The 20,092-nt window shown below is 26.6% G+C and overlaps 1 protein-coding gene across 3 annotated transcripts; it reads left to right on the forward strand.

Annotated features, from left to right (window-relative positions):
* Nucleotides 1-1,749: 1,749 nt before the first annotated feature.
* LOC101234743 (cholinephosphotransferase 1) lies at nt 1,750-20,059 on the forward strand. Of its 3 annotated transcripts, none has more exons than XM_065791167.1 (10): nt 1,750-1,895; nt 5,425-5,512; nt 7,012-7,085; nt 7,376-7,608; nt 8,577-8,866; nt 9,284-9,368; nt 15,593-15,730; nt 16,107-16,265; nt 19,609-19,761; nt 19,866-20,059. In XM_065791167.1, exons 4-10 carry the CDS (start codon nt 7,384-7,386, stop codon nt 19,974-19,976), a joined length of 1,161 nt encoding a protein of 386 aa, XP_065647239.1. In that variant the 5' UTR covers nt 1,750-1,895; nt 5,425-5,512; nt 7,012-7,085; nt 7,376-7,383; the 3' UTR covers nt 19,977-20,059. The 3 variants fall into 3 exon arrangements, with proteins under 3 accessions (XP_065647239.1, XP_065647241.1, XP_065647240.1); XM_065791168.1 differs by lacking the exon at nt 1,750-1,895 and adding an exon at nt 5,276-5,314; XM_065791169.1 differs by lacking the exon at nt 5,425-5,512 and having other exon boundaries at nt 1,753-1,895.
* The last annotated feature ends 33 nt before the right edge of the window (nt 20,060-20,092 follow it).

Consider the following 20,092-nt stretch of genomic DNA (forward strand, 5'->3'; position numbering starts at 1 on the left):
AAGCAAACTAAAAACTTTTAAATAAATATATTAAACTCAAGCTGCAGGTAAAAAATTTCATAAAAACAATCAAACTAAAAAGAAGTATAACAGCAAACTCAAAAATGGTTATAAAAATGCGTCCTATATCGGGATATTAAGTCTAATAGTTTGTTAAACAAATGGTTTGATGCAGTTGATAAAAGGTCATAAAAATGGAAGATAAAGTGTAAGATTTTGCATATTGGTATAAACAAATCTAAAACATATGTACACCATCAGAAAAAATGAAAATAAAAATGTTCCGAAGATACCTAGCTAAAATAAGATCAAGATGTATTAATTTTACAAGATTTTAAATAGAAAACCCAAATTAATTTAGCAGCTGCAAAGCGCAAATAGTGAGCTGTTGTCAAAAACATTAAATATAAAACCAAATCATCTTTCAAACAGTAGTACATAAGTATCGTCAGACCTTGCCTTTACTATGCACTTCAAGTACAAGCACCCAATGTGGAGAAAGATGTAATTATCTTTCAATGTATACTTACAAATTAGGCAACACAATAATTTTAGAAATAGAACGTTTCTAAAATTGGATTGGAACAAAAAATAATTTCTTCAGAAAGAATAGAAAAAAGAAAAAAAGAGGGTCTAATACAACTTTATAAATGCTGCAAAAATATTCAAAATTCTCTAAAGAAAATAACTGAAGTAATTAGTTTAAGTTAAAACCTGATTGATGCACTTTTAATTTACATTCGTTTTAAATTTGTTTACACTCATTTATTTACATTAAATTTATTTATACTCATTGTAAATTACACTCATTTGAAAAATAGTCTTCCTAAAATTTTTTCACTAGTCGAGTATTACAATTATAAAATAAACTGTCAAATTTAATCGTTAAAACAACTTTAATTTATTGAAATAGTAATTTAAAAAAAAAAATCGTAGAAATGTGGACGCTTACGTCTGAATATTGTTTCAATAACGAATATTGTTGAAAACCATACTTTAACCAAACCCTAACCTTTCCCTTTAGGGTTTGGCCCAGAGTTTTGGTTAGGGTATCTCAGTGGGCAGAGGACGTAAAAAAGACGTCTTTAAAACGCTTTTAAACGTCTTTATGACGTTTTGAACGTCTTTTGAACGTTTTGGACGTCTTTTGAACGTTCAAAAGACGTTTTATTTAAGTCCTGTGCCCACTGGGATGACTTCCGATAAAATAAAGTTTATTTTTTGGTTCAGGGTTATGGTATAGTTTTCAATAAATGCTTTGCGTAAAACGTTACTCGTTTTTTACGGATTACTGAAGGAGGAGGGGGGGGGGCCTAAAATACACATCCGCCTGACTTTGAAAAATAATTCTTTTAAAAATAAGCGAATATAAAATGCACTAAATATAAATAGTTTTATTTTAAGTTACCTTTGTATTTTACTGCTAACCTCGTCTTATGCATATTTTCTAGACCTTTCTCTAATCGGACACGTAAGTACGTGTCCGATTAGAGATGGGAGCCCCTTTTTATATTCGGTGTTCACAGAATTTCTAACCGGTCCCAAAATTTAATTTCGGTGCCTTTTCCAGTTCGAGAAGAGCGGTAATCATTTCGAACCAAAATCATTACAAATATAAATCCCCGCTGAATGTCTGTGATGGACACTTTCAGCGTGAATGTTTTTGTTTTTTTTTATTTTGTTTGTCTGTTTTTTTCCTTGTAGTAATTAAAGCTAAGGTTGTTGTATTAGCACTTTATTTTTGCAAACAGCGTTAATCAAAATAGTTGAGTAACAAATGCGAATCATGGTTATTCGCAAAAAATTATTAAAACAAATTCCATCAAGTGGCAATAATTTATTGTAATAATAAAGTTCTGTCACTTCTATATGTTTTGTTTTATGTAGAAAGATTGGTATGTAAAGTTTTTTTTCTAGTTTTGTAAACCATTAACTTTTATAATAAATTTATATTATAATCTTTAAATAATTTAAAGTTTGTAATTTTAGTAAAAATTAAATTTTCATAAGTTTATTTGCTTTTTGTCACTTTTTGGTCATTATTTTTTAAATAACCAAATTAATTTATTTGTTTATCTTCTAGTAAAATATCTGAACAGATCTGTCTTTAAATTTACTGAGTAAATAAGATATATTTAAGATTTTTTTTTAATCTTTTTTGGATACATTTTACTAAAAATTTTAAAAAATAATTAGTTAAAAAAATCTTCTGTTACACAAAATAAAGTTAAATTAATAGTATATATTTTATATACACCATTTCCCCATAGGTGGGGCAATGAGCTACTAAAATGATCTTTTTTACTACCTATTTATATTTATATTTAAATACTATATATTATAAAGTAGTATAAAATTTTTTTATTGCCTCATTGCCCTTATGATTAGGGACAAGTGGCAAACATATTGGGGGATTTTCGTTCCCAGGCTCTAGTCAGTGCAATATTTTGCGAAAATATTCTTATTTTACATAAGTAAGACTTAAGTTTGGAGTTAGTGCATAGCCTTTAAGTGTCATATCTGAAACATCAGAAAATCATCTTGACACATATAGATAATTACATCAAGTAACTAGTAGTAGCAGTAGAAGTTGCATCAAACAAATAAAAAAGGAAAAATTAACAATAAAAATATTTAAGCTTGATTTTTTACATAGGCTAAGAGCAATTGCCACACTTCCATTCCATAACTTTAACATCATCTAATTCAGTTATTACATTTTATATGATACAAAATGTCACAAGCATCTCAGCACACCTACTGATCACCTTTATCTCTATGGACACCACAATTAGGACATACAGTGTAATTGTCGTCATCATAATCATTATCATTTTGATCATAGGAACTCTTTTTTTTATGTATTTTTTTTTCTTGTTATTTTGAAGCTTCTCTTGTTCATTTTAAACATGCTTCTGATGTTAAACTTTCATCATAGCGAAATCTAATAACCTGAGCAGATCTACTATAAGAGGTCTCTGCACATTTTGACTGTAATTGTTTTAGAAAAAAATCAATATCATCTGCTTCTAAAAAATTTAGAAGCAGATGATATTAATGTTGAAAGGGAAGTATCATTAACAGAAATGCTTTGAAGTTTAGGCATTGAACATGATTTTGTGAGGTGATTAGTGGTGAATATAGGTCTCTTTATTGGTAACTGAAAACATTGATTAAACAAACATGTGTCAATAGCATCCTTGTTTAGAGGGAAATTACCAGTTCCTTTAAAAACACTTTTGATTTGTTCCACAGTAAGGGAACTCTGAAAAAGGGTGTATAGTAATTCTGGAAAATATTTCTTTGAGACTGGTCCATTATGTATTCTTGCATATTTTAGAAGTAAACTTTGCCTTTTACTTTTTGCGGGTTGAAAAACAGATATATCTAAAAGTTGAAGAAGATGGGTAAGATGAGCAGGAATGTGTAGAAGAATAACTTTTTTTTTTCCAAATCAATAAGTGGGGAGCTAGTATGAGAAATGTGGCCATCAAATATAAGTACACGTGTGCGGTTTGCAAGATGCTTTGTATAGATTAGAAATAAGTTTTGAAACCATTTTAAAAAATGAGGACACTCAATCCAGTCCTTATTACTAGTAGTATAAACAACTCCATTAGGGCCACCTTTAACCCAGTCCATATATAAATTTTTTCTTTTGTAGATTACATATGGTGGCGACATCTGTCTGCTAGCAGGCATGCACAATTTACAGTAATTTGCTCCCAGTCTGAGCCTCCAATGCTCTGCAACACTCTAGCAGCACCTCGTTTTGCTAAAATAATTTGTTCCTTTGGGTCAGTGATGAACCCTGTTTCATCAGAGTTGAATATTAGTTTTTACTTGGTCATTAATCTATAAAAGGTGTATAGATACTATCTGCTTTAATTAAATCTTGAACTAGATCTTTACCTCACCTCTTTACTACTTTACCTCACCTCTAGTGAAACCCCAGCCCCAATCAGCCAATAAAATAAGGCATTCTGACAGCTCTTTTTCCTGCTGTGAAGTTAAAATTGTTTTTCGTCTTGGATGAGCATCAATAGGTAGCTCACCTTATACTCGTTTTGACATAGCTCTCCTGTCACACCTAAAATGTTTGGATGTCTGGTTTATGGACATTTCTTTACTGAAAACAGAATTGCAGGCATCTATCATTTCTTGGATATTTTAATAAGATTTTCTTCCTCCCTGTTTTAACTTTTTGTATGTTCGAATTCTAGAAAAAAAGCATAAACAAGATTTATTCTCAAAAATACTTAAAAAATTATATTTAAACATAAAAAGCAGTTTTTCAATTTAGCTATAACTTTCTATTTAGTATAAATTTTATGACTTATTTAAATTCATTAGAGAGTTTAGCCATTTTTTACTTGTCAGGGAGGGCATTAAGAGCAACTTATTTTTAAATTTTTAATTAAAGTTTTATTACTTTAATTTAAAAAAATATATTAAAAATTAGATACAAGCATCTCAAATAATTTTTACTTTAGCTAGTAATAAAAATTTTTTTTTGTGTAAGCGAATTTTAAAGATATATGTTTAAAATGGGTAAACCTTTATTAGATGGCTCAATGACTTCGCTATTTTTAACTAAAAAAAATAAGACATTTAAATTATTTTTTTATGTCAAAATATTACTTAAGTAAAATTGTGTAAATTTAAGAAAGTACTTACTTAACTTGGACACTACTTTATTTTCAAGAAAAATAAAAACAAACAACTTGATATATACTTTTTAATTAAAAACTTAAAAGCACTTAGTTCAGCAAAGTTTCTCATAAACTGTGAACAAACCTAAAAACTGTCAGAAAAATAAAATCGATATTAAAATCCAAATTAACAATGGTTATAAAATAGCTATAAAACCTAGAAATGTTTTAAACTACTCCCTCATTTAGTAAGTAAACCTCTATCATGTAAAAATAAATAATTTCTTTTTTACATAACTGCATTAAGTGATTTAGTTTAGACTGTTTTAAAATTGATCATGTTGCCCCTCTGATCTTATTACCCCGCTTTACCCTATATTTTTATATTTTATTTTGAAATATAGTATAATATATAATATATGTTTTATATATATATATATATATATATATATATATATATATATATATATATATATATATATATCTGTGGGTGTGTGTGTGTGTGTGTGTGTGTGTGTGTGTGTGTGTGTGTGTGTGTGTGTGTGTGTGTGTGTGTGTGTGTGTGTGTGGGTTTAGCTACTAATGTTACTGATGACATCATATTAAAATATCATACGTAGATACATTCACTGAGGGTCTGGGTTAAGATCAGCACTATCTAGGTATAAAGAAGACTTATTATAGGATTATGAGATAAAGTTTATAGAAGTAAATAAAATAGTTATACTATAAAAGTCAGAACTACGAATACACATCAGACAAATATGTTTAGGTTTCAGGTCAGAGTTCTTCAAAAATTTAATGGAATAATTATCAGTGATTCTTCAGGACACCTTATCTTTGGGCTTCAAACTCAAAAGGTTTGGAAAAAATGATTTTTGAAAAATCTTAGTAATTGTTTATTTTTTATTTGAAAAAAATTTATGAGCAAAAAACTATCTTCTTTAAAACAATGTTTTAATTCTAATTACCCATAATTCAACTGTTTCATATTCATGTTATAAAATTCAACTATTAGTTTTTAAAGCTAACAATTTGAATAAGTTTTTGACTCGAGTTCATTTAGTCCAAGTTGAATAATCATAGTTTCAGTTTCTTCAAACTAGATTTTTCTGAGAACTGATTGAGGAACACAATAGCTATAGGTAAAAGCATCCCACTAGTATGATGAAATATGTTTGATAATATTCAAAAGCATAATAATTTCAATGGCATAAATAGCTAAATCTGTTAAAAAAAGACTTTGCTTTTTAATTTACTAAATAAAAACTGCCAGTGTTTAGATATGTTTAGATTTCATACTCAAGTTTCTTTTTTGTTAAGCGATTTTTGTTAAGCAGAAAGATTTGTAAACACATTCATTTCAGTATATTGATGTGGAATTTCCTCTTTCAATAAGAAAACTTAACAATCAAAAAAAAAAAAGTGCATGTTTCACAATGTTGGAGCTTACACATCTAGATAATGGGTAGGTTGCTATTGAGTTTTATCTATATTTGGTATGTCTTTACTTTCTTTTTGTAAGTTTACATACTTACTGCATGTTGGACATAATTCTACATCAAATATATTTTTTTTAAATTTATACTTTTCCAAAAAATAATTTTTTTTGAAAATGAAAATCACTTTGGTAAAATTAGTAAAACTTAAATTTACCTGTTAGATAACTCTACACAGATATTGAGTATTCACATACTTTTTTGCATAAGCCTCTGTTAATTTAGTCACTCAAATCTCTGTTAATTTAGTCACTCAAATAGGTTTTAAGCATTTCTTCAAGCAATAGCAACAAATAATTTTTTTGATTCAAAAATGGTATTGTTTTGCTTTGCTTTTTATTTATATTTATTAGATAATGTGTTAGGAATTTTCTAGAATTTATAGTAAATTATGTTTATTTATAACAGCAAATTTTATTAGGATATCTTTTTGCAAAAAAAAATTTACAAATGTTCAAAATCCTCCTTTTAAAAAATAGCTAGGCAAAAAAAACCTTTTATTTTTAAACCAATCAGTTGAGGTTTTGTAAAAATTCAAAGATTTTGATTATATAAAATTTCTTACTTAACCTTATACCTATAACTTGTTTTCTCATATATGCAAAGTTATTCACCCATTATGAAGTATATCACGTATAAGTATTGCTTGATATTTTTGCAAAATTTTGTAGCATTTGATAGAGTATATAATTAATATAGAGTATATAATTAATATAGAGTATATAATTAATATAGAGTATATAATTAATATAGAGTATATAATTAGCTAGTAATTAATAGTAATAAAAGTAATTTTAAGTAATTATTTTATTTGATTGACAATTTTTAATGATTTTCAATGAGATATTTTTAATTTTAAGAATTAGTATGAGTATTATGTATTTCAACTGGTTTTTTGAGTGATTTTAAGAGTATTGATCAACTATATTACTAGGTAACTATATTTATTATTTTATAATACAATAAACTATTTTTTGAAATGCTTGGGTAGATTTACTAAGAATTACTTGACTAAAAACAGTTATCTGTATTTGTTCTTGTCCTGTAAAATCCTTAGTTGTTTAATCCCTTGTAATATCTTTTATTGTTTTTAATTCAAATTATTATGATTTTTTTATTCAATTAAAAGCAAAAATTTTGTAATGTAACAATAGTCATTTTATTAATTGTTAGATTAATTATTTGTTAATTGATTTAATTATTGATTTTATTTCACTTTTAAAGATACAAAAATGCCAATACTTTCAGACTCACAGCTGAGTAGATTAAAGGCTCACAAGTATGCTTCAACCGGTAACACTTTTTCTGATGCCATTTTGCAAATATGGTGGAATGCTGTTGTATCTAAAATGCCTCTCTGGGTTGCACCTAATTTGATAACTCTAACTGGGTTATTCATAAACTGTGTAACGTCTGCCTTAGTCATAGGAAATTCACTGCAAGCAAACTCTAATGAGGTCCTTTAATATGATTTTCTTTTATATTTTTTATAGATGTGTGTAAATTATTATGTTACTACTATTTATCTGTGGCAGTATTTTTTCAGTAATTCCAACTGATATAATTGCTTCATCAGAAACAGTTATTTTTAATATATATATATATTAAAAATAACTGTTTCTGATGAAGCAATTATATCGGTATATATACCGAAATTCTTGGTGTTTAGTAATGGAAAAACAAAAAAGCAAAAAAAGGCCATAATAAAGCAATCGCAGTGTTGATGGTTTTCTATCGAGGAGTGATAGAAAGAGCATTAGATCAAAAATATTTTTTTCAAATACTGTTTTGTTTTTAATATAAACCATTTATTTTAATACAATTTTAATTGAAACCATAGATTCAATAATGAAAGTATTTTTATTTTATGTAAATGTTGTTTAGGTTTAACATTTCGCTGATAACTATTACAAAGTAATAGCTATCAGCAACTAAAGAAAATAAATTAATGAATATAACAAACTTATAAATATAATTAAACTGATAAACGTAAAAAGCTTGCTAATAAAATAGAAGTAATAGATATTGTAGCAAAATTATTTTCAATTTAAAAAGTTATTAATTTGTTCTGATTTTTTTAATTTTATTTATAGTTAAATTATTGTTAAATTAGTTCAATTTCTTTAAAAGTTTATTTTTATTTTCTAAAAATCAAATCACCATTATATCTGTCCTAATCATACTTGAGGCTTCTTTTTTTTTAATACCATTGTTTGAATAATCACAATGTTCTGCTTTTTTTTTTTAATTCCTTTTTATCTATTGCTCACCATTCCCATATTTACTTACTTCCTAATTTTTTTCTTAAAGCTACAATGTCTCTAAAAGTTTGCAATAAATAAATTTATTGTAATAAAAATTAATTTTTTTATAATTTGTAAATTATGTTTCTAAATGTTTTCTTTACAATTCAATCTTATTTTAGGTACCTTCAAAGTATTTTTTTGCAGCTGGTATTGGTTTATTTATTTACCAAACTCTTGATGCTATTGATGGAAAGCAAGCTAGGCGAACAGGTACTTCTTCACCTTTAGGAGAATTGTTTGACCATGGTTGTGATTCTGTTTCAAATCTTGTTATAACGGTATCAAGTGCTTGTGCTTTTTCAATGGGTACTTTTCCAAACTATATGTTTTTTTTCTTTATCAACAACATTGCATTATTTTATCTTGCACACTGGCAGACTTATTGTTCTGGTTGTCTTATATTTAACAAGTAAGCATGTTTTTAATTATGACAGAAAGAATTAACTAATATCCATTACATTGGATGCAACTGCACCAGCACTTTACAAAAGTGCAGTTGCTTTTTTTGTGTTTTTTTGCTTGAGCTTTTTAACTGATTCAGCCCTTGGAATTAGGAAAAATGAGGTTGGCAATAATTTGCGGACCTAAATCTTTTAGATGTCGTCAAAAAAAATTTAATACAAAAGTTTTACCATAAAACATAGAAACAATGTAGGCGATTTTTTGCCAACCTCAAACACTTCTAGGTCGGCATTGCGGAATGCTGACCTTAATTCAGAGGGCTGCTCATTCAAATCCTTTACTGTGCTTTTGAAAATCTGTTTAACTTTTTCACATCGATTTTCATAGTTAATTTCATTAGTATATTGTATTAATTTTTTTTAAGGTTTGATGTGACAGAGGTTCAACTTCAAGCCATATTTTTTTATATTGCTTCTGGTTTTCTGGGGCCTCATTTTTTTATACAACAGGTACGGCAATATTCCATATTTCCTTTTAGTTTTAAAAGCCAAAGAAAGAACCAAAAAGTAAAAAGTTAATTACTTTTTTTCTGGGGGTCAATGGCTAAATATTGGTGAGAAATTTAAGTTTTCCTACTAAAAATTGTTTAAACAAAGATTATATTGTGCAATATGGTTTTTCATAATTTTATGATTTTATTTATAATTAGATCAAGATTTTAATTTTTTTAGAAATTTACAAATCTTTTTTAGCAATCCTTCAACAAAAAATCTATTTTGTCAAGAGAACTGTAGAAGGCTTAGGCTCTAGCTGCAAATTTCTTTTATAATTGTTCTAAATGAATTGATTGGAAACTGGTTTGCATGCAAAAAAAAATTAGAAAAATTAATATAATTTCCAGAATATCAATGCTTTTTTTTTAATGTTAAACAAAAATATAAATAAAAAACTCAAAAATAATTTGAGGTCAGTTTAGAAATGTTAAAAGTATCAGATATAAAAGATAGTAGACGTGAGGAAGAAAAATTTATAAACTTCTAATTTTATTTAACATGTTGTACACCTTTTTCAATATCAATATTTTAATTGATTGATATTGATTGATTGATATTGACTGATCGATATTGATTGATATTGTCTGATTGATATTGATTGATTGATATTTTCTGATTGTTATTAACAGCTTAATATTGTCTGATTAAAAGATTTTGATTGATTGATATTGGTTGATTGATAATGGTATTGATTGATTGATATTGACTGAATGAAATATTCTGATTGATATTGATTAATTTAAATGATTGATTGATATTGATTAGAAAAAATGCAAAGGCTAGATTATTTATTTGGTTGTTGTTCTTAAATAAGGTATTTAATTATCCCCCCTCCCTTCCCCCTTGATTGCAATAACTTTTTTTTTTACAGTTAATCCTACCCCACAACAGTGCGGACAGTGAACAAGGTTTGTTATGTTGATTCTAGCTTTATGAAAATACATTTGTCAATTAAATCAGAAAACATTGTGTTTGGGATTGAGAAAGCTACAACAAAAGGTTGTGCTCATGTTATAGGATAATGAAAGGGTAGTAACGATTAACAAAAAATTAATTAAAAAAGATAGTTTCCTCATCTGCAGTGGGTTCTATCCTTGATGATTCAATTACAGGGCTCGAATTACGTAAGTTTAACAGAGTTTAAAGTAGCATAAGTTACTGCTATAGTTTACAGCTTAAGTTATAATTTAAAGTTTAAGTTGCAGTTATAATGAGCAAGTTATAATGTAATGAGCAAGTTATAATGTAATGAGCAAGTTATAATGTAATAAGCAAGTAACATTTAATAATATTATGATATTACTTTTAGTAATTGTTTTTGCTTAACATGATACTTAAAAAAGTTAAAGAGAAAAAAGTGAAAGTAGAAACATAAATACTTAAACCACTTTAGTTAGTTATAGAAATGTGTGTTATTTTTAAACATGTGTTATTTTTAGAGAGTATTGAATTGTTATTGTAAAACAGCAATAAAACAATACTGAAAAGTTGTTTTGACAATATTATATATAAAGCTTGTGACACGTGCTCTTTATATTGATTTAGATTAACACAAGTTGTGTTAATTTAAAACAATATAAAGAGCTTGTGTCACAAAACCTAGTGATGCTGTTTTATTCAGTTTATAATGTTAATAACTTAAAATGCATTTAAAATAAAACGAAATAAATAAATGAAATTGTTCTAATTAATAAATTAAAATATTATCGTCATAAAACTTTAAAATTTATATTTGCGCAAAAACATGCTACATCTACAAGACCAAAGGAAAAAAACGCTAGATAATATGTTTTCTCTAGTTTATTGCTTCTTGATCCAGGCGCACTATTAAAATATTTAGTATAATTAATTTTTTCATTCAAATTGTTTTGTAATAAAAAGTGAGAGAAAAAAAAGTTGGTTTAATAAATCAAATTATATTTCTTTAATTAAAAAAATACTAATTTTCAAACAAACTACTAATTTTCAACTGAATTGTCAACCTACTTTATTTTTGATCGACTATTTATTTGATCAACTTTATAACTGTTTCTTTTCTATGATGTATTTTGTATATTTTTTGCTTAAATTGAATGGAAGCTAAACTTGATCAGCTTATATGATTTACCTAAGTACATACATACAACATAATGCAAATATAGATATATATATATGTATATGTATGTATATATATGTATATATATATATATATATATATATATATATATATATATATATATATATATATATATATATATATATATATATATATATATTATATATATATATATATGTGTGTGTGTGTGTGTGTGTGTGTGTATATGTGTGTGTGTGTGTATAATTTCAATCGCAAAATTACTTGAATAAGAGAATTTTAGAAGACTAAAATTATTTTGTTCAAATAGATATATTTAAAAAAAAAAAAATACTAAAACCAACTTGAGTATTTATTGAAAATGTTCAATTTTGATATTGTTTTAAATAAAATGAAAATAATTTCTAGGTAAAAGCTTATTATGTGTTAACAACATGTAAGATATATATAGAAACAGTTATATGGCTAACTTTTGCAAGTCTTTGAGTACATTAAGTAAATTAATTAGTTGAGTAACTTTAGTAACTTAACTGGTTGTTTTGATTTATAGGTAAATTTACTGTGATGTACTTTTATCCATTTTGTAAATCAAGCTAAATATAACTTTAAAATATTGGATTTATCACAGGGATTTAAAGTAATTTAAATTCAAAAGCGGTTTATGTTGAATGAAAATCTCCGCGCAAGAGAGCAAGTGATCATACTTCAATTTAAAAGATAAATTTAGTGTGGCGTACTATATGAACCCTAATAAATTTGTTGCAAATACCACGCTATTAGTAAATAATTATTGAAAATTGTTTCAAGTATTTTAAACATTTATTAACTATATTTTAATAAATTTAGTTTCAGTAGTTATTAATGTTTAATAATTTAAAAAAAGTTTTAATTAATATTTACATTATATAATATATTTACACATATTAAATTGTGTAATATTTGTAAATTTAACAAAGTAGTTTTACATCTTGTATTCAAATAACTATTCGAACAAAAAACATAAGTATTTAATAAATGTATTTACTAATATTTTAATTTTAAAATTTTGATATAAATATTAGCAAATTATTTCATTTAACTTTTATTAAAGATTAATCATTTTTAAAGTGATTTTAAATTAAAGATAATTAAAGAAGAGATAATAATGACAAACGTAGTTTTAAAAATCTTATATTTTTTTGATTAAAAAACATATTATATTTTTAAAAATTTATATTTTTTTAATCATTAAGTATAATTTAAAAAATTATGTTAAATAAATAAGTTACTATGGGTTATTTTAAACATTTTAAACTTAATAAAACTTTTACTAAGTTATTATAATTGTTATTTTTATTATTTTATATGACAAAAAGAATATAGAAAAGAAACAAAACTTTCGGAAAAAGTTTTGTTTCTTTTCCATATTCTTTTTGTCTTTTCTTTTTTTTCTTTTTTTTCCAGTTTCATTTTTTCGTTTTCCTCCTGTAAACTAAAATAGTAAGCTAAAGATAAAAAGCATTCAAAAATTAAATTTGCACGATAATTATTAAGATAAAATTTTTCTACTTTTGTTCATTTATTATTAAAAGCAGTCTACTCTTAATTGCCAAAAAACAAGAGTTAACTTTACTCTGAATGGATATTTTGAAATCTTTTGAAAAATCAAATTTTTTACACTCCATTGTTATAAAATTTTGCAACAAGTTCTTAAAATTAAGTTTTGTAACGACTCTTTTTTTTTGACTACCGTTCAGTTAGTAACTAAAGGACAATTACGTCAATTAATTACACAAAAAAGCAATTTCTTTTTAGTTCATTTTATTGACCTGAAGAAAAAATAAGCTAAAATTAACTGAAAATTATTTATATACTACTTAAATTATTTATATACTACTTAAATTATTTATATACTACTTAAATTATTTATATACTACTTAAATTATTTATATACTACTTAAATTATTTATATACTACTTAAATTATTTATATACTACTTAAATTATTTATATACTACTGCATTTATATACTGAAAATAGCTCTTAAAGCATCATTTTTTGAAATTGCTTTCTACCCCCCTTTCTACCCCTAAATGTGTTCTACTCTAATAAAATAATACTGGATTTAAAAAAATGTTTAAATAAAAAATCTTTTTAGGGGTTGCTCAAGACCCTTAAATATCAGAGAGGTACCTAATATTATCCACAAAAAAGTTATCATCCAAATAAAAACTATTTCAGTTGCCCTGCGTGCGACTGAAATAGTTTTTATTTCTTATTTGAGTTGTCGGTTATGATAATCAGTAGTCCAGTATAATAGTTTTTTTTTAATATTTTTTCTCGGGTGAAAATACTGAAGAAAAAAATTTTCAATGTCTATTTAAATTTTTTTTGACTACTCTAATGACTACTTTCTAATGACTACTCTAATAAGAAGCGGTTTAATTAAAAGTAAATTAATTAATAAAAAAAAATGAAACATTATAACTTGTTAAAAATTATTGTTAAGTAGCTTTAGTTACAATATATATTTATATTTTTGAGATATTCGTATAGAGATAACTATTAATACAACTTTTAAAGATTGCCATTTTTGGATGATATCTGTTTTGACATCAACATTTTGATATCAACTTTTAAAGATGACATTTTGGATTGTCATTTTTAGTTGATATCTGTTTCGTTTTGTCAGTCTTAACAAAGGTTTCATTACATGAAGCAAAAAAGGTGAAAGCAAAAACTGCAACGAAATGTTTTATAAAAAGAAAAATGTTCTATTATTCTCTCTCAATCTTCAATCAAATTTTATTGTGTTGAATGTTTAAAACATTATATTTTAAATGTTTTGAGCATTTTTCATTATTTAAACTTTATTTTTTTCCCTTTTTTTTTTATTATACTTCTTTTTTTTTTAAAAAAAAGAATTTCCATGTTCACTCTATTAATTGCATTCTAATAATGATTTTCACATCTTAATAATGTTTTTTATTTTGTAAATTTTGTTTGATGAAGTTAAAATAAAAATTTATTTTACTAATAAAAAACAAAGAACTCAGTGTTATTAATGATTCAACTGCCCATTAGCATGATTCAAAATGCGATTATAAGGTTTAAAAATACATTAGCATTTGGAATTAAAAGAAAATCTAATTTTAAAACTCATTATAAATTAAGAAGAAGCGTGCTTCAAAATGCAACAACAACATTTAAAAAACAGTTCAAAATATTAAATCGTGTGTCTGCTTCTTTTTATTAAGTTTAGTAAAATCATATTACATGTACTCATTATTAAACGAACTGTATACTACTTTAAATGTTTTTTAAGGTTTTCTTTTAAATAATTGCAAGGAATAAAATCTTCACAGATTAAAATATAGTTTTGTTAATAAACACTTTTGTAAGTAACAAACTGTCTGGTCGTTCTGCCAGGCTACTGACATGCATTTTTTTTAAATTTCAGTCACCCTTAGATTAAAGTGAGTTGTCCCATGCTACCAAACAACCATGAGGGTACACCGCTCATGGTTATCCAGTGTTTATGTAGAATGGTAAAATGTTTCTCAACATTTTACCATTCTACATTAAATACATAATTTGATGTTAGATGCATAATTTGTTTGAAATTTACAACATGTTCAAGGTAATATGGACTTATGGATCAATATGTATTGTGCTGTTAACAATTTATTTTTTATATAACATAAAAATCTTTTTCAATGAAAACAAGCATATATGAGAGGTATGATTTTTGCTCTAATAGTTTATTTAGGTTTTACATTGTCATTGAAATTTATGTTGCATTGTCATTAAAGATGTAATGATATTTTAAAACTAGTAGATGATGCAATGTAGCAGTTTTAAAGTGTGTTAATTTCTCTTACATAAACATAAAATATTCTGTTGAAAAATAAACAGGTTTCATTAGATGTGATAATGCCCAATTATGGTTTTAAATTAATTCTCTTTAGAAAAAAAGATTGTTTTGTTGATTTTTTTTTTTGTTTTGTTTTTTTTGTATCAGCTTTTAAAACTTTTTTGCTTTGTATGGTAAAATCTTTTTTTATTTTATTTTATATTAATTGATCTAAATTATTGAGGATTAATCAAAACTTAGTTTTTATTTTTAGATTTCATTCTTACCATACAACTTGGCTTTGATAAAGTATATGATATTTTTAATGTTTATTGGATCATGTTTGTACTCATATAATGCTTTTAAACACATATTTCATGGAGGTGTTGGAAAGAATGGAACAACTGTTGCTGTATGACAAATTTAATTTAATTTTTTTTTAAATAGTTTCAAATATAAAATTGACATTATAGTAAAAAATTTGATAACTCTTATTAGACTGTATTCTGTTTTTAATTTGATAATTTTGTCTTTAAAAAAACAAAATAAGCATGTTCTGCCATAGATGGCTTCATTTTATGATCTACATTTTATGATCTTTTTTTACATCATCTGTTAGACATCTTTCATTCAATGCACCTATATGTATAATTGTAAATATGTATAACTTTAAGTTACAGATAAATTAAAATAAGCAAATTGTTAAATAGTCCTTAACTTTTTTTGCCTTAGGATATAATATATTGCATAAATTGATTTAATTTTAATTTCTTTATTGATATTTTTAGCAAACAAGTGTGCTATCACCAATCGTGCCACTTGGTATAGTGATATCATGTGCTTTTTATGTTTTCAAACATAGTGGTGAAAATATATTTGAAAATCATCCTATACTATTTATGCTTATGTTTGGTACATCTTCAGCTAAACTGACCTGCAATCTAATTGTAAGCTAATATTGTTTTTATGTTAATAATCTAATTTAAGTATGGATGCTATGTACAATTAACTTTAAAATATTATATATGATACTGCTAAATTTTTGAGGCAATAAGGCAAAAAAAGTATATAAATATATATATATATATATATATATATTCAGTAGCCGTGGCGCAGTGTTAGCGCACTTGGCTCAGAAACAAAAGATCTGTTGTTCAAGCCCTACCTCTGGGCAAGTTTTGCGATATTGATTAGGAAGGAGGTGTGAGCTTCCAATTAAATGCTCATCTGCGGTGCTCTGTGACTGTAAAGACTTCTTGGGACACCTAAATAAATATATATATATTATATATATTATATGTTTAAAACTTTTTGAGCAAATCCGCTCTTTTAAAAAACACTGATGCATATATATATATATATATATATATATATATATATATATATATATATATATATATATATATATCTTATACTGCTGATTTAGGTAAGCAGTGTGATGTTATACTAAAATAGCCTTCTGACGGGGGCTTCAGTAAATACAATGACTGACAAATAGCCTGACTTGCAGTGGAGTGCTGCTACATCAGCTGAGGGTTTGGGATGGGGCAGCAATCTCTTCTTTACAATTACTTTATTCTGGCTGAGATTTAATAAAAACATTTTGATAGCATCTTAGTGTTGGATATCTAAAAAAACAACAAAACTTACTAAATAAATAGTGATTCAAAAAACTCTTGATTCATGAATCCAATCGATTTGCAGGGCCCTAAATTATTCATATGTGTATATATATATATACAGTATCGGACAAAACGAGTGCATCCAAATAACGTTAATTTAGTTTCTTTATATAAAAGTGCTGCATTTTTTCAATTTAGAGAAATAACTATGTAACTGTTTAGAGACAAAGTTCTTCAATTTTTATTCATCACAAAGTTCATTATTTGTACACGAAAATTAATAAATTAATCAAAAGTATTAAAAAAAGTTGATTTCCTTCTGGACAAAACAAGTGCTACTCAACAAAATGTTGACCAAGCTGTATTTCGCTATCAATATTTCGTGGCGAATCCTTTGTTTTCGATCACAGCCTTGCATCTTCGAGGCATAGATTCGATCAGGTGATCAATGAAACTTTGTGGAATCGCTGCCCAGGTCTTTTGGATTTGTTGAAACATTTGATCCTTATTACAAACACCTTCATGATTAATTCTGCGGTTGACGATCTCCCACAGGTTCTCGATAGGGTTAAGATCCGGAGATTGAGGCGGCCAATCCATCACCGATAGGTGGTTGTCTTGAAACCACTGCTTGACTACTTTTGCAGTGTGTTTCGGATCGTTGTCTTGCTGAAAAACCCATTTTATTGGCATATTCCATTCAGCATGAGGTAACATAACATCTTTCAGGATATTTTTATACATGAAACGGTCCATTATTCCATCTTTTCAATGTGCTATACCTACACCGTTAGCAGATAAACACCCCCAGACCATTACATTACCTCCACCATGCTTCACAGTCTTATGGCAGTAATGTAAATCGAGGCGTTTTCTTCTGGTTTTTTAGTGAAATCAGCGTTTTTTTGCAGGGCGTCGAGAAAACAATCCGGCTTCAACAGCACGTTTTCTGATTGTTCAGTTTGATACAGGCAGCTCTAATTGCTTTTGTATCTCGACTGATGATATCCAGGGATCCTTCTTGGCGGATCTGAAGGTCATAAAATCCTCTCTAGAAGTGGTGGAACGCGGTCTTCCACCTTTATTATCTGCTGCCAACTTCCCCGTAGAATGATATTTGGAACATAGTCTTGATACGGTCCAATTTTTCACGCGATATTTATCACAAATACTTTTTTGTGACATTCCAGTTACGTAATCGCCAATAATTTTCTTCTTAGTTCCAATCCAAGACTGTCGGGAGCCATTTTTGCACTTGAAGTCATAAAAATAACAAAAATAAATAATCAAGCTTCTCAAGGCTTACGGTGTTACATTAACCTTGTGATGATACAATAATGGTCTGTGGAACACAACGTCTTGGTAGGATGTGGACTGTATTGATGTAATGAAACACTTGTTGTTTTTCACTTCTTGTATTGATGTTTTTTGATAAAACACTTTGATAAAACTCACTTCGATAAACTGTCTTGATAATACTGACTGATTGACTTCCATATACTGACTGGATTACATGTCGATTTACATGTCTCTTATATAGTAAAATGAACCTGTGTGAACCTGTTCTGGAAGATTCTAGATGCTTCTTTTCGATGCTTCTGGAAGCTTCTGGATGCGTCTGGATGCTTCTGAATGTTTCTGGATAATTCTGGATGCTACTGGATGCTTCCAGATGCTTCTTCTGGAAACTTCTGGAAACTTCTGGAAACTTCTGAATACTTCCTTTAATTATTAAAAAACTTCTGTGACGTTGACCAGACTTAAGAAAATGAAACAAACCAAAAGAGTTGCACTTGTTTTGTCCGCTGCGAAATGGCACTTGTCAACGAAATTCTGCCTGTGTGCTGTCACCTGTCAGCTGATTGCTCATGTCATGACATGCTATGACTCCAGACTCCTGAACTGTTTGCTGTGGTAGTATAGTTTTTTTCGTTTTTAAGACATGTAAAATTAGGAACACTTTTTAGCATTGTTCGATGTTGGTTGCAAATGTTTTGTCCAATACTGTATATATATATATACATATACACATATATATATATGTGTTTTTTTTTACGTTTGCTTATCTTTAATGATGCATTTCTTTGTAATTGGTGTTTCAAAGTTTTTGTTTTCAAACAAATTTATATTCATCGATAAATTCTAAATTTCATGCAATAATTTCTTAGCGTTCAAAAATTTTGACTTGAAATTAGTAATAAATTTCTTTATCAACTTCTTGCTTTCACGTTTGGGCAGTTTTGGCCGAAATTATAGGGTTTTTTGTTCCCAGGCTCCAATCATCGCAAATTTTGCAAAGCGTCCTTATTTGACATAAGTATAAACATAAATGTTTGGAGTTTGTTCCAAGACGGATAATATATACACATATACATGCATATATATATATATATATATATATATATATATATATATATATATATATATATATATATATATATATATATATATATATATATATATATATATATATATAAAATCCGTCTTCTTGAATTTTACTCTTTTTTTATACAGGTTAGGGATACAAAATTGAGCAGGTTTAAGGTTAAAATAAAAAAAAAAATTTTATTTGAAAAAAAAAAAACTTTTAAAACACCAAGCAAACCTGGGTAATTCTAGTAGTACAATTCATATGTCAATTGCTATTATATGTATATAATAATTTTAGGTTGCTAGTATGTCAAAAAGTACCTTGGACATGCTTGACTTTTGCATGATGGGACCTATAATGTTGTCCGTTTATGTGTACTTTGGAATCGAAATTTACGCTTCATACGTCAATATACCAATTTCTGAGTATTATATTCTGCTGTTGGGATTTGTAAGTAGTTATCATCGTTTTACCTTCTTTTTTATCGGTAAATTCTACGGACGGATGCTTGTAAACGACCTTTTTACAATTTTGTTTTATGTAATTATTTTTAGTTATATACGATTTCTAATTTCGTGATCTACTGTGTACGTATATGCAAAGAAATTAGTGCAAACTTTGGGATTGCAATACTGACAATACCTTACACAAGAAAAGAGAATTAAGTATCTAGAACTAGAAATTATATTTTTTACATTATTCTTCATTCTTAAAACGAAATAAATATAATTGTGCATTAATAAATAAACGGTTATAGTATTGTTTTTCCTTTGTAAAGCAT

This window comes from Hydra vulgaris, chromosome 02 (assembly GCF_038396675.1).
Source record: "Hydra vulgaris chromosome 02, alternate assembly HydraT2T_AEP".
In the NCBI taxonomy this organism is placed as follows: Eukaryota; Metazoa; Cnidaria; class Hydrozoa; order Anthoathecata; family Hydridae; genus Hydra; species Hydra vulgaris.

What these genes read in the sequence shown, in the direction of transcription:
- LOC101234743 (XM_065791167.1), top strand. Translation starts at nt 7,384, where the DNA reads ATGCCAATACTTTCAGACTCACAGCTGAGTAGATTAAAGGCTCACAAG. An exon ending in GGTTGTCTTATATTTAACAA is followed by an intron (nt 8,867 to 9,283) that starts GTAAGCATGTTT and finishes ATTTTTTTTAAG; the next exon opens with GTTTGATGTGACAGAGGTTC. An exon ending in ATATTCTGCTGTTGGGATTT is followed by an intron (nt 19,762 to 19,865) that starts GTAAGTAGTTAT and finishes AATTATTTTTAG; the next exon opens with TTATATACGATTTCTAATTT.